The sequence below is a fragment of the Lethenteron reissneri genome, chromosome 10, assembly GCF_015708825.2.
Source record: "Lethenteron reissneri isolate LAM-NWPU_2019-01 chromosome 10, ASM1570882v1, whole genome shotgun sequence".
Taxonomy (NCBI): Eukaryota; Metazoa; Chordata; class Hyperoartia; order Petromyzontiformes; family Petromyzontidae; genus Lethenteron; species Lethenteron reissneri.
Window position 1 is genome coordinate 11,693,561 of NC_083788.1, and position 12,829 is coordinate 11,706,389.

Genomic DNA, 12,829 nt, shown 5'->3' on the forward strand with positions numbered 1-12,829 from the left:
CTTGCGTTGTGGCCGAAACGTCGTGAGAATTGCTTTATTATGTTTTATTTTTATTATTTTATTATTTCCATTCTACGTGACTTTACCGAAAGAACCAAGAAGACCAGCAGCATTTGTTCAGCAAGCTCGATTCTGATGACTCGACCCAGACGTGTTCAGTTTGTTATTGTTGTTGTGTTCAGTTTGTTGTCTCCCCCCCCACCCCCACCGCAACATCCGAATAGGACGGCTGGCTACGTACGGTGCGAAAGAAGTTTAACGTAAATACAAATCCAGTCCGGCAATCGCGTGCGTGAACAAATCCTGCTGCGTAATATTTGGTCTGTAACGCCGATCAAAAGGCCGACGGGGACTTACATCCCGTCTAAATTCTATACGTGGAGACACAGAACAGAGCTCTACCCACATATGCTTCCGCGCACCAACATCAACTTCGCCTTGCTCTATTATTATTATAATAGTATCACAACCCGTAATGGTTATTTGAAGGCTGGGCGGTGTATTTTAACCGTGGGTCTGTTGTAGGCCAGTCCCGCAAGTACTGTGCGCCTGGTTATAAGAGCTGGAGAGAGTTGTAATCGTCCAGACAGCCCTCACGACGATCAAACAACACGCACATGCAAACACAGTGCTTGTAAATTGCTTGTAAATTGCAACCCATCACACGTGTCACATATCGCACAGGCACCATTAACAGACAAACAATAACCCCTCAACGCACGCGTCAACAACACCCTGTGGCTGTAAAGGTAAAAATATATATGAGCGACGTTTCGGGCAATGACCCTGTTTCACTGCACATCACAAAGAAAGGCCAGCCAGGTACAGTGGGAAAGGTTTTGAGGATCTGAGTTGTCAGCTGCTCTCTCTCTCTGTCACGTGGGGCAAAGACAAAGCTCCCCCGTATAGCCTCAGCAGACGTTGGGAGCAAGTGCTGTTGGCGAGCGCCTATGAAGGCCGATACACACGTGCACACTTGCGTTACGCTGTAATCCTTACACACGCACACAATGTCGCAATTTTAATGGGCACTTTTCAGCGTTAACGGGGGGGGGGGGGGGCGTGTGGAGCAATCATCAGGCACGTGCAGCGTGTGACGACCTCATTTTTTGTATACCGTCTTTTTTTGAAAGCCCACGGTGTTATTGACGAATGTGTTGCGTTTCGTTTGCGGTTGTTGTTGTTGTTGATGTCACGTGCTGTAATATAGCAATATCCGTCTTTTATCATCACACACGTTGCTGCTGCTGCTGCTCCTACTGCTGCTGCTGTTGTAGTTGTTGATGTCCCACCAACGTATGTCACGAGACGGGGGGGGGGGGGTGTACGATGGGGCCACGCGAAACATGAAACAAGGGAAGGGGGCGGTCGGGGGCATTCATGTGAAGAGTCTCTCGCGTCTGTGGGCATGCAGGGGGGGGGGCAGTGCCACAGGGACCTCGAGGGCCGTGCCAACAAAACTGCCTCTCGAAATAAATAAATAAACACGTGTGGACCAACAGCGGCAACAGCAACGGCGGCAACAGCAACAGCAGCAGCAACGACAGCAGCAACAACAGCAGCAGCAACAGCAGCAGCAGCAACGACAGCAGCAACAACAGCAACAGCAGCAGCAACAAAGGCGCCAGCAACGGCAGCAGCAACAACAACGGCAGCAGCAGCAACTACAGCAGCAGCAGCAGCAGCGACAGCAGCAGCAACAGCAGCAGCAGCAACAGCAGCAGCAGCAACAGCAGCAGCAACAGCAGCAACAACAGCAGCAGCAACAGCAGCAGCAACAGCAGCAGCAACAACGGCAGCGGCAGCAGCAACAGCAGCAGGAACAGCAGCGGCAGCAGCAACAGCAGCAGCAACAACAGCAGCAGCAACAGCAGCAACGACAACAGCAGCAGCAGCAGCAACAGCAGCAGCAACGGCAACAGCAGCAGCAGCGTCACAGTGAGCTGGGTCCCTCTGTGTAAGATCGTTGTTCCGAGAGACGGGTTTGTCGGCAAGCAGCGGTAATTTAGTCAGCGTTTATTTATTAGAATAATTCTAATTTTTTTTCATCCGATTTTTTTGGTTTGTCATCGTCTTAGTTAGTCTCTGGTCGACGACAAACCTGCGGAGTTGTAGGAAAAAAAACTCCTTCGATCTATGTCAACACGTAACACATTGCAAATATTTAACTATTGTTTGGTGGTGGTGGTGGTGGTGGTGCTTGCGTTGGTAGCAAAGCAAAAGCTCACAAATACTGCACACATATCCACTCTATCTCTATCTGGCCTCGATATCGATATGCTATGGAGAAGGGTCATTGCTCAAAACGTCGCCGATTACATAATCTATTTAAAGGACGCAGTGTTGTTAACAAATGTGTTGAAGTATGTTGTTGTTGTTGTTTGCGCACCACTACCGACGCAGTATCACCAAATAAAAGATTCAACATACTCGTCAATATAACACTTCATAAAATAATGTATTTTATGCGACGTTTCGGGCAATAACCCTTATTCAGAGCACGTATACAGAGGTATAGAGGTATGTATGTTGAACTTTTTTCGCACCGTACGTAGCCAACCGTGCTAATCGGAGGTGTGGTTGCAAGCATCTAGATATCTATTTTTCTCCATCGATCTTATATCGGTATTCCCAGGACCAACATTACGATTGTCAAGCAGCAGGGTGTACGAGCGTGCAAAATTTGGTTCGAACGTCTGAGTCGCACTAGCAGGGTTAGGCTTGTTCAACAATCGCTGCTCAAATTGCCAAGGGGGGGGGGCAGTTTGTGAAATATCAGAGTCGAGTCTTATTCCGTGGATTTCATTTGGCGATCCTCTCGCAGCCTGGTGAACTAAAAGGCGGTCTCACTCTCGCTCGGTTATTAAATGTGAGGGGTACGCAATCCCCGCCCTCCCTCCACCTCCGCCACTTTCCCAATATCAGAATCAATCGGTGCCGTTATTTAGACTGGAGGAATCCGATGAGCTATGAAGCTCTTTATACAGATTTCCCATGAGCGGGTCAGCCATATGATGAGGTCAGCCAATCAGTGAACTCCGTCACCATTTAATGTAATAGCCCCAATATCCACGTGTGGTCGTTCTCAGGAAACTACTACGGTGGCGGGATATTAACTACCTCGCCAGGTACACAGGAGGTCGTAGGTTCAATCCCGACCCTGACGCCTAGGAGATGTTTACTACCTCGCCAAGTATGCAGGAGGTCGTAGGTTCGATCCCGACCCTGACGCCTGCTGCTGTATATTTGGAGTTTGCATGTCTCTGTCTCTCATCATCATCATCACGGTGGCGAAGAGATGTTAACTACCTCGCCAGATATGCAGGAGGTCGTAGGTTCGATCCCGACCCTGATGCCTGCTGCTGTATATTTGGAGTTTGCATGTTTCTGTCTCTCATCATCATCATCATCACGGTGGCTAAGAGATGTTAACTACCTCGCCAAGTATACAGGAGGTCGTAGGTTCGATCCCGACCCTGACGCCTGCTGCTGTATATTTTGAGTTTGCGTGTCTCTCTCTCTCTCATCATCACGGTGGCTAGGATATGTTAATTACCTCGCCTGTTATACAGGAGGCCGTGTGTTTGATCCCGACCCTGACGCTTGCTGCTGTATATTTGGAGTTTGCGTGTCTCTCATCATCATCACGGTGGCTAGGAGATGTTTACTATCTCGCTAGGTAGACAGGAGGTCGTAGGTTCGATCCCGACCCTGACGCCTTCTGTATATTTGGAGTTTGCGTGTCTCTCTCCCCCGTGGTCGCGTGCATTTGTCTACGGTCTTCCGGTTTTCCCCTCCACATTTAGAATCAGCATCACGCGTTTCGAGGGTTTGGCTGCTGTTAATGTCCACGTGATAATAATGATGATCCACTTCGTTCAGCTATCATTCGTGATGGCCATGTCGCGTTTGAAAAAGAGCTTGCCTAGTTCAGTGGGCCTTAACTGATAAAATTAAAAAAATAGTTTACTACCTTCTTTAATAACCTTGCTAAATTAATTAAATTATTATTTAATTGGTAAATTCTGATGTGCTGGCAGCAGGTGCACAAGCACACTTAATTAACAACAACAACGACGACCTCAACACATTCGTCGACGTTTCGGGCAATAGGCCTTCTTCAAAGGAAGCCAGAGAGAAAGAGACAGAGGTTTGGAAGCTGCACCAGTTTTGTAAAGGGACATAAGAATAGTTACACGAGTAGTAAACTAAACTAGAACCAAACTATGTTTTTTTTATTTCACCAGGCAAGGCTCACTGAGCTATGTAGCTCTTTTTCAGAAGCGGCCTGGCTTTCACAAATGACAGCCCAACGAAGTGGCCCATCACGTGCTAATGTATAACAGCCAACTACTCTAAACGTGTGTTGATTCTAAATGTTGGGGGGAAAACCGAAGGACCCGGAGAACAATCCACGCAACCACGTGGAGAGAGACACCGCAAACTCCAAATATACAGCAGGCGTCAGGGTCGGGATTGAAGGCACGACCACCTGCATACCACGCGAGGTAGTTAACATCTCGCCACCCTGGTAGCTATTGAGTAACCACACGAACCTTTGAGAACCGATCGAGTACCCGGACAACCCCTTCAAAGGATCAAAATCACGACTAAAACACATTTCTGCGGAAGGAGCTGGTAGGAACGTCGGGTTGCTCGGTCAATGGCCAGGGTCAACGGCGGCGTGGTGTATTCCGCAAATATGGCCGACTGCGAGGGCGGGAACAAGCCGGCGTAAGTAGGTTAAACGTTGAGTTTTATAAGGGCACCACGGGGTGACCAGCCCCTCCCCACCCAGCCCCACCCCTTCCACCCCTCACCCAGCCCCACCCTCCCCACCCAGCCCCTCGCCACCCTCCCCACCCAGCCCCTCGCCACCCTCCCCACCCAGCCCCTCCCTGCACGACGGACGCAATAATCCCCTGTGGGCTGGTGTAACCAGGAGGTTCCTGCCAGTATAAACTCGTGCGTGTCGTCACAGTCAGTCACGTCTTGCTCGCTGCTGGCTGTTGTCGTCATGGCTACGCGTTGATGGTTGTTTATCCGCTCACAGACATCGTCGGATAAAATTATAAAATGTAACAAATACATCAAATAACTCCACCCCCCTTCCCCCCTCCCCCGCGCTCAACACGTTCGCCAATAACACTGCCTTTTCATTAACACGCGTGCAATTAACAAGGGCTATGGCCCGAAACGTCGCCTATTATAGAGTGTTTTGTGTATTAAGGCCAACAACAACAGCCGCCGTTCGCGACTTAGTGGCGGTGACGTCACCACGGCGCTTGTGCCAGGCCAGGTGCACTTGGAGGCCACGTGAATTGTCGAAGGCTCTGACATTATGTCACGGGACATGCCTAGGTACCATGGGTTGACTGTTGTGCCAGGCTAGGTGCAGGAGGAGGTCACGGGACAGACGAAGGTGCCATGGGTTGACTGTTGTGCCAGGCTAGGTGCAGGAGGAGGTCACGGGACAGTCGCAGGTGCCATGGGTTGACTGTTGTGCCAGGCTAGGTGCAGGAGGAGGTCACGGGACAGACACAGGTGCCATGGGTTGACTGTTGTGCCAGGCTAGGTGCAGGAGGAGGTCACGGGACAGACCCAGGTGCCATGAGCTCACTGAGATGACTGGGAGATGCACCAACCGTGCCCCTTGCTGTGCCAACTCGCTGCGCTTTATCCGCCCGGCGCTCCGCACGTTTTTGTGAGCGTCGCTCCTCTGCCACCCGCTGCTGTTGGAGGGCGACTACCTTGTTGAGACAGCAATATTGTTGACAAATGTGTTGAGCTTTGATGTTGTTGACTGTGTTATTTGTCGTCATTCCTAGCGCCATAGATGGCAAAGCGAATCTCAAACAATTGGAGTGAGACCCACACCCCAAGGGTAAGTTGGTTTGACACACAAACACACACACACACGTAGCCTGCTCTCGGTCTATAGCGAACTGTGAGCGTCACCGGTGGAGCTGACAGCCCACGCTGTAGACAGAAGGACCACTCACCAACAACGTATTTTGTAATACCAGATGGGATGTTTTTTTTAAACACGCCGAACTCTGCTGATGAGCATCCAGAAAGGGGAATCCGGTCTCTCACCTCCAACCCACACGAGAGTGACAGAGCGAGCGTGTTAAGTAACAACACATGCTTCGAGTTAAACACTCAATTGGAAGGCCGATAGGTTGATATTCTAAAATATATTATATTTTTCTGGGGGGGGGGGGGGATATCCGTAAGGAAAGGTGATTCATTTAATTTATAACGGACCTAGTTGAATGTATATGAATATACAGTTGACACCCCCCCACTATCACCCTCCCCTCCCTCCTCCCCCCTACCACCAAGCCCCCCCGCTCCTCGCCTCCACCTCACTCCCTTCCACCACCGCTCCATGCCCCACTGCTCCACCACCGCTCCATGCCCCAATGCTTCACCACCGCTCCCTTCCCCACTGCTCCACCACCGCTCCATGCCCCACTGCTTCCTGCTCCATCCCTTTCCCCGGCCTTCCTCCCTCCCCATGCCCCCCCCCCCCCCCACCACCACCCACCCACCCCTGCCCCCCCCCTCGCTACCCCCCCCCTTAGGAATTAGGGGCCGCCCTGCCACACAGAGGGGGGTTTTGTGTGCACGGGATGGAGGCTGCCGAACAATGGGGCCGTTTATGCGGCTCAGCTCAGACTTTACTTACCTCACTGTGTCTCGGCTCTTGCAGCAGCAGCAGCGGCGGCAGCGGCGGCGAAGGAGACCCCGATTCCGCGTGCGCGTGCGTGCGCGTGTGTGTGTCTTCTACGCCCGCGCGTGTGCAATTGCATACGCGAGGAGCGGTGGCGCAGTAGTCGCCGCTGCACTGGCGATTCCCCCCCCCCCCCCCCCGATAGCAGTCCCTGGGCCACCCGCCCCCCCCCCCCTAGGTCGACTCAGCCTCAAATGAAGTAGCCTGTGAACATCGCCACGAGCGAGACAAATTGCGGCCGGGCTCGGTGCTGGCCACCCAGCCCCCTCGGCCTTCATAGGTGCTCGCTAACAACACTTGCACTACAAGTCTGTGAAGGCTATACGTGGGATCTTTGTCTTGTGCACATATATATACACACACACGCACAATGCATGTGTATCGGCCACGGTCTATGTGAGTGATATGGTACGTGATATCACGTTCTCAACTAACCCCCACCTTTCAGCAACCTCGCAATGACCAGCGTGGTGAAGTATGGTCAACTAACCCCTTAATGACTGCGCAGCGTCGGGAGGGAGTGCGCTCATCAGCAAGCTGTTGATTGACACTTGGCTTGGGCTCCTTATCCATGCGCAAATTGAGTTGTTTACAGGGACTCCTCTACTTACGAACGAGTTAGGTTCCAGAGGTCTGTTCGTAAGTCGATTTGTTCGTAAGTCCAACTTTACTCCCATTGATTCCTAACGTGTTGTACGGCGTGTACACTGAACACGGGGAAATGCTTTAAAAGTTGTGTAATCTCATGTAGATGTAGATGCCGCTGGTTCTTCGCTTTCTGCAGATGTAGATGCCGCCACCACCGCCAAGTTTATTGCGCGGGTGTCGAACTTACGACTCTCGGTCCGAACAGGCAACTGGACATACGGACCAGGTTCGTTCGCATCCCTCAAAGTTCGCGAGTCGAGTGTTCGCGAGAAGGGCAGCAGTCCCCTGCATTATTAATATCACTGGTCAACAAAAAAAAACTTTTTTTCTGGCCTGGACTTTTGCAGCTGTTTTAGACTAATTTCAGGTGCTGATTCCAAATCTGATCTCAGATTTGCTCTATCACATCTCATTTTTATGCTATCGGCATACCCCATTTTCATTGATTTTACCCGAAATTAACTCTGTCACTTATGATTGCAAGTTGTTGCGAGTCAGTGACTGCTTTAGTGTTAAAATATTGTGCTGTATTTTTAGGATAGTGTGTTTATAATATCATTTTATGTAGATATCCACATTTATTTAATATTTTTCTTCTGCAGTTTTATTGAAAATGCAATATTTGATATCTCAAAAACCTGGTGTGATAGACAAAAAGTGATGCCAGATTTGGAATCAGCACCCCCCAAAATTACCTTAAAACCGTTGGAATACCTTATGCCAGAAAAAGTGTGTTGACCAGTGTTATTATATTGCTATGCGCCACGAGTGTGACGGATGCAATGGTGGGTATTCTTGTGGCACGCGCGTCAATCCGTGATTCGGTGATCACGCGCGCTGAGCTTCCGTGCTCTTCAATCTGCGGTCTCGTTCTCATCACCGACGATCGATTTCTTGTTTCTTCGTCCCGTGACAGACGCTGTCCATCTTTTCGCCACGCGTTCTGCGTCTCTCATGGACAGTCCCGTCCAACTATCCGTCTCGCGGTTGTCCCCGCTGTCTCGCGTTCTCGCGTTACCCCGCCGTCTCGCGTCGCCCCACTGTTTCACGTCGCCCCACTGTTTCACGTCGCCCCACTGTTTCACGTCGCCCCACTGTCTCGCGTCGCCCCACTGTTTCACGTCGCCCCACTGTTTCGCATTGTCCCACAGTCCCGCACTGTCCCACCAGGTAACCCGTAGTTTTCCCCAAACCCCCTCCCATGTTCCCCTCCCCCCCCTCCCCCTCCTCTTCGAGATTCATCTTCTTGTCATCTTCAGCGGCGACCCTTCTTGTAGGCTATACCCCCCCTCCCGCGTGTGTCACCGCCCTGCCACGCATATACTTGCGTGGCAACTATCAACTGGTGGTGAGTGGAGGGGGGGGGGCATTGCCCGCTAAGTATCGGCTTCACCGTGGCCTCACTTCTCCCCCAAGAAAGCACCGCAGACGACGAAAGACAACAGGACGTTATCGTGAATTTGATGTCACACCCGGGTGGCGGCGGCGGTGGCTACACGTAGCCGTTGGCACGCGGCACGGCAAGTCGAGCACTTTGGAGGCTGCGGCGAGGAGTTGGCGGATCAGCCGCCGGCACACACGAATGTTGCGAAAGCCTCCCTTCGCGTGAGCGTCGAGGCTGGTGTCATACACCCCCCATCCCCCGCCACCCCCTGGCGTGCCAGGTTCGTGCGGTGCGGCAAAGTGCGGACTAATATTATCTGTCCCAATCGGTATGGGGTGGAGTTGCTGCCCGGGACGCACGTGTCAAGTTTTACTCCGGGTGCTCTGGTTTCCTCCCGCACGTAAAATAAAGGCTCATTCATCGGACGAAAACATCTTGATATATCGAGGACTCGAGAGCTTTGGGCAACTCACCGCGAGGCCGCCTCCCAATCCGCGTGGCTCCCGTAAACGACGATGCTACTCTACACAACGAGCACATGCTTGTATTGTTGTTATTATTATGTTTGCATTCAGTAGAATAGTGAAGTAACGGCTCGCGCACTGCGCAACGCACCCGCCGAGCTGAGTTTGATTCCCGGGCCAAGGCTAACGTCCATCGGTGACCAGCGGTAACTGATCCGCTCATGGCTCGTATCCTCCGTCCCTTCACCAACAAGCCGCGCTGTCCAGCGTGGTGAAGTATGGTCAAACAAACCCCGTACGAGGCCGACGTGGCGTGGGGAAGAAGCCCTTCATCCAGCAGTGGAATGACGAAGCGACCGCACGGCCCTTTGAAATTCCCCGAATGTAGACCGTTAATATTTGTTGGTCAAAAAAACCCAACTCTGAAATATTTTGCCTCCCCCCCCCCACCCCGCCCTTCCCTATTTTCGGAGGCCTCAAACTGCCACTGTTGATCTATGGAATTTAACGTCATGTTTTATTTTTGTGTTATTATACGTGGACTCGAGCTCCCTTCAAAACATCCAGATACAAACGTTCGTCGTGGGGCGCAGGTTAAAAGTGAAGCCAACACTCAGGGCTGTCCATAGGGGGGGGGGTGGGTTACAAGGCCTGGGGAAAACCTAATTCGTCTACAACCCCCCCCCCCCCCCCAACGCCTTCAAACTAAACTGGAAGTATTACATCTAACGCCGTTGCATCGAAGCACGCGCCCCCGCCCCCCTTCCCCACGGGGCCCCGGGCGGTCGCCCCGAATCGCCGTTACCCCCAGGGCACGGCTCAGCCAACGTTGTTCGGCTCATCATATTGTGCGAGACACAAATACGAAAAAAAAGACGATCCGATGTGTTCGATACTAACCAGCAAACTCGACGACATCTCTGCGAAATTTTACCTCTCTTGAGCACCGTCGAGAAGAAAAACAGACTTCACCCGAGTCACTCTAAACTAAACTATTTACTAAACTTTAACATTTTGCCACGTAAGGCCCACTGAGCTGTATAACTGTTTTTCAGAAGCGATCTGGTCATCACAAATGATGGCTCAACAAAAGTGGCTTGTCACGTGGACATTTATAGCAGACACATACTCTAAACGCGTGTCGTTGATTCTGAATGTGGAGGGAAAACCCGGAGGTCCTGGAGAAAAATCCACGAGACCACGGGGAGAGAGACACCGCAAACTCCAAATATACAGCAGCAGGCATCGTCAGGGTCACGATCGAACTCACGACCTCCTGCATACCAGGCGAGGTAGTTAACATCTCCTAGCCACCGTGATGATGATAATGATGAGAGAGAGATACGCAAACTCCAAATATACAGCTGGCGTCAGGGTCGGGATCGAACCCACCTCCTCCTGTATATCAGGCGAGGTAGTTAACATTTCCTAGCCACCGTGGTGATGATGATGAGAGAGAGACACGCAAACTCCAAATATACAGCAGCAGGCATCGTCAGGGTCGCGATCGAACCAACGACCTCCTGCACACCAGGCGAAGTGGTTAACATCTCTCCACTCGCTCGGTCAATCACGGCCGGTTAGATTTAAAATACATTAACACCAGTTAAGTTATATTTATTTTTTACTTAATCGCTTTCAAGTCGTCCGTCCCTCTGCGTGCGCAATGTGTACACACACGCGTGCGCGCGCTCGACTTCGAACGCGCGCGCATGGGGTGTTCGATTGTGCTCGAATGCGTGTGTCATCGCCAAGATCCCGAGGTCGACGCATAACCCTCCCCCCCGTCGTACACAATTCTGGGCAATGAAAGGGGACACATTCGTGCATTCGCTGTGGCCATTCACGCAGCTTAGTGGAGCTGAGACCGTGAGTCCATTGAGTGGGATGAATCCGGACAAATTGTAATCGACGACTGCGATACGTGATCGATTACTCGGGTCGCTGAAAGAACGGCGACTGTCCCCACATCCTGTCTCCCGAAGACGAGACCCCCCCTCCTCACCCGCCCCCCTCCACCTCCCCGCCACTCCCTCTACCCCCGCCCCCCCCCTCCAGCCCCCCACCCCCTCTACCTCCCCGCCCCCCTCCACCTCCTCCACCCCCCGCCCCCTCCTCCAACCCCCGCCCCCCCTCCACCTCCACCCCTCGCCCCACCTCCACCTCCCCACCCCCACCTCCCCGCCCCCCGCCCCCCCTCCACCTCCAGCCCCCCCCCCCCCACTACAAGCCACGCCTACCCTGAATCCACTCATGATACCGCTGACACCCCCAAGCCCCGCGCACGACCTCCCGTCCAGCGGCACACGTGAGAACCCGAGGTGGAAAATCTGTTTTCCCCCGCATCTATATTCGTGCTCTCCGATGAGTCGAGTCATCACACCGATAATAATCGGTCGAATAATCGATTACTAATATAATCGGATATAACAGCTCTAAGGCTTGGCTCACTGAGCACCCTGGCTCATACTGTCAGAGTAACGTTTGTCCCCTTCTGATTTATTAGTACGGAAGAAGAAAAACCCCGACATACTCGAGGAACGTTAGCGAAGGTACGGATCAAAACATTCCGAATCTATTTGTAAGCGTACACGTCAGTGGGTCTATTTCTGATCGGCAAAGGCCCATTCGAAATGTCCGTGCCATAATTCATTACGAGTATGTATAGTGAACCCTGCACATTGCCTGGCGAGATTTCCACAGTGCAATATATATGACAACAAAGACAAAGATCACCCGTATAGCTTCAACAGACTTTTTTGGGGCAAGTGCTGTTAAGCGAGCACCTATGAAGGCCGGAACGGCACACGACGGGGTGGGTCGCCAGCACCACGCCCGGCCACCTTTGCCTTCCTCGTGACGATGTTTACGACAGGCAGCACCAGGAACTGAATTGAGGCTGAGTCGACCTAGGGGGAGGCCGAGGACCGGTTCAGAAAATCGTCACTGGGTGTTGGTGGACCTGCAGGAGCAAGAATCGAACTCGGGTCGCTGGATTCGCATCATAACGCGCCACTACACTACCGCTCCCCCACACATTTTTTTATTTTATTTTACCAGGCAAGGCCCACCGAGCTATGTAGCTCTTTTTCAGCAGCGACCTGGCTACCGCAAATGATAGCTCAACGAAGTGGCTTTTCACGGAGAAATTATAATGCAACCAAATACTCTAAACGCACGTTTATAAAGACTGGGCCGAGTAAGGGGGAGGGGGGTGGAATTGGACGACCTGGAGAAGAATCCACGTGACCATGGGGGAGAGAGACACGCAAACTCCAAATATACAACAGGCGGGAAGATCGGGATCGAACCCACGACCTCCTGTATTCCAGGCGAGGTAGTTAACATCTCAGGCACCACCATCACCCGTAGCCACCACCACCACCACGATCGGCCCCCACTCCCCAAGACTCACTCGCCACTGAGATCCCTCTCATCCAACACAGCATCCCCCCCCCACCACCACCACCTCCCCTTGAGAACGAGGAGGCGACTTCGCTGCGCGCGGCTAACACAATGGACTCATTTCATGGAGCGGCACAAACAGCGTCAGCTGAGAGGGAGGCATCTCGCTCGATGTCTTTTGATGTGTCCTAA

General features: G+C 52.2%; 1 protein-coding gene across 1 annotated transcript; it reads left to right on the top strand.

Moving 5' to 3' along the window:
- Positions 1-780: 780 nt before the first annotated feature.
- LOC133340738 (UPF0746 protein DDB_G0281095-like) lies at positions 781-1,961 on the top strand. Its single transcript, XM_061549128.1, has 2 exons — positions 781-822; positions 1,503-1,961. Exons 1-2 carry the CDS (start codon positions 781-783, stop codon positions 1,959-1,961), a joined length of 501 nt encoding a protein of 166 aa, XP_061405112.1.
- The last annotated feature ends 10,868 nt before the right edge of the window (positions 1,962-12,829 follow it).

What these genes read in the sequence shown, in the direction of transcription:
- LOC133340738 (XM_061549128.1), top strand. Translation starts at nt 781, where the DNA reads ATGACCCTGTTTCACTGCACATCACAAAGAAAGGCCAGCCAG. An exon ending in CACAAAGAAAGGCCAGCCAG is followed by an intron (nt 823 to 1,502) that starts GTACAGTGGGAA and finishes GTGGACCAACAG; the next exon opens with CGGCAACAGCAACGGCGGCA.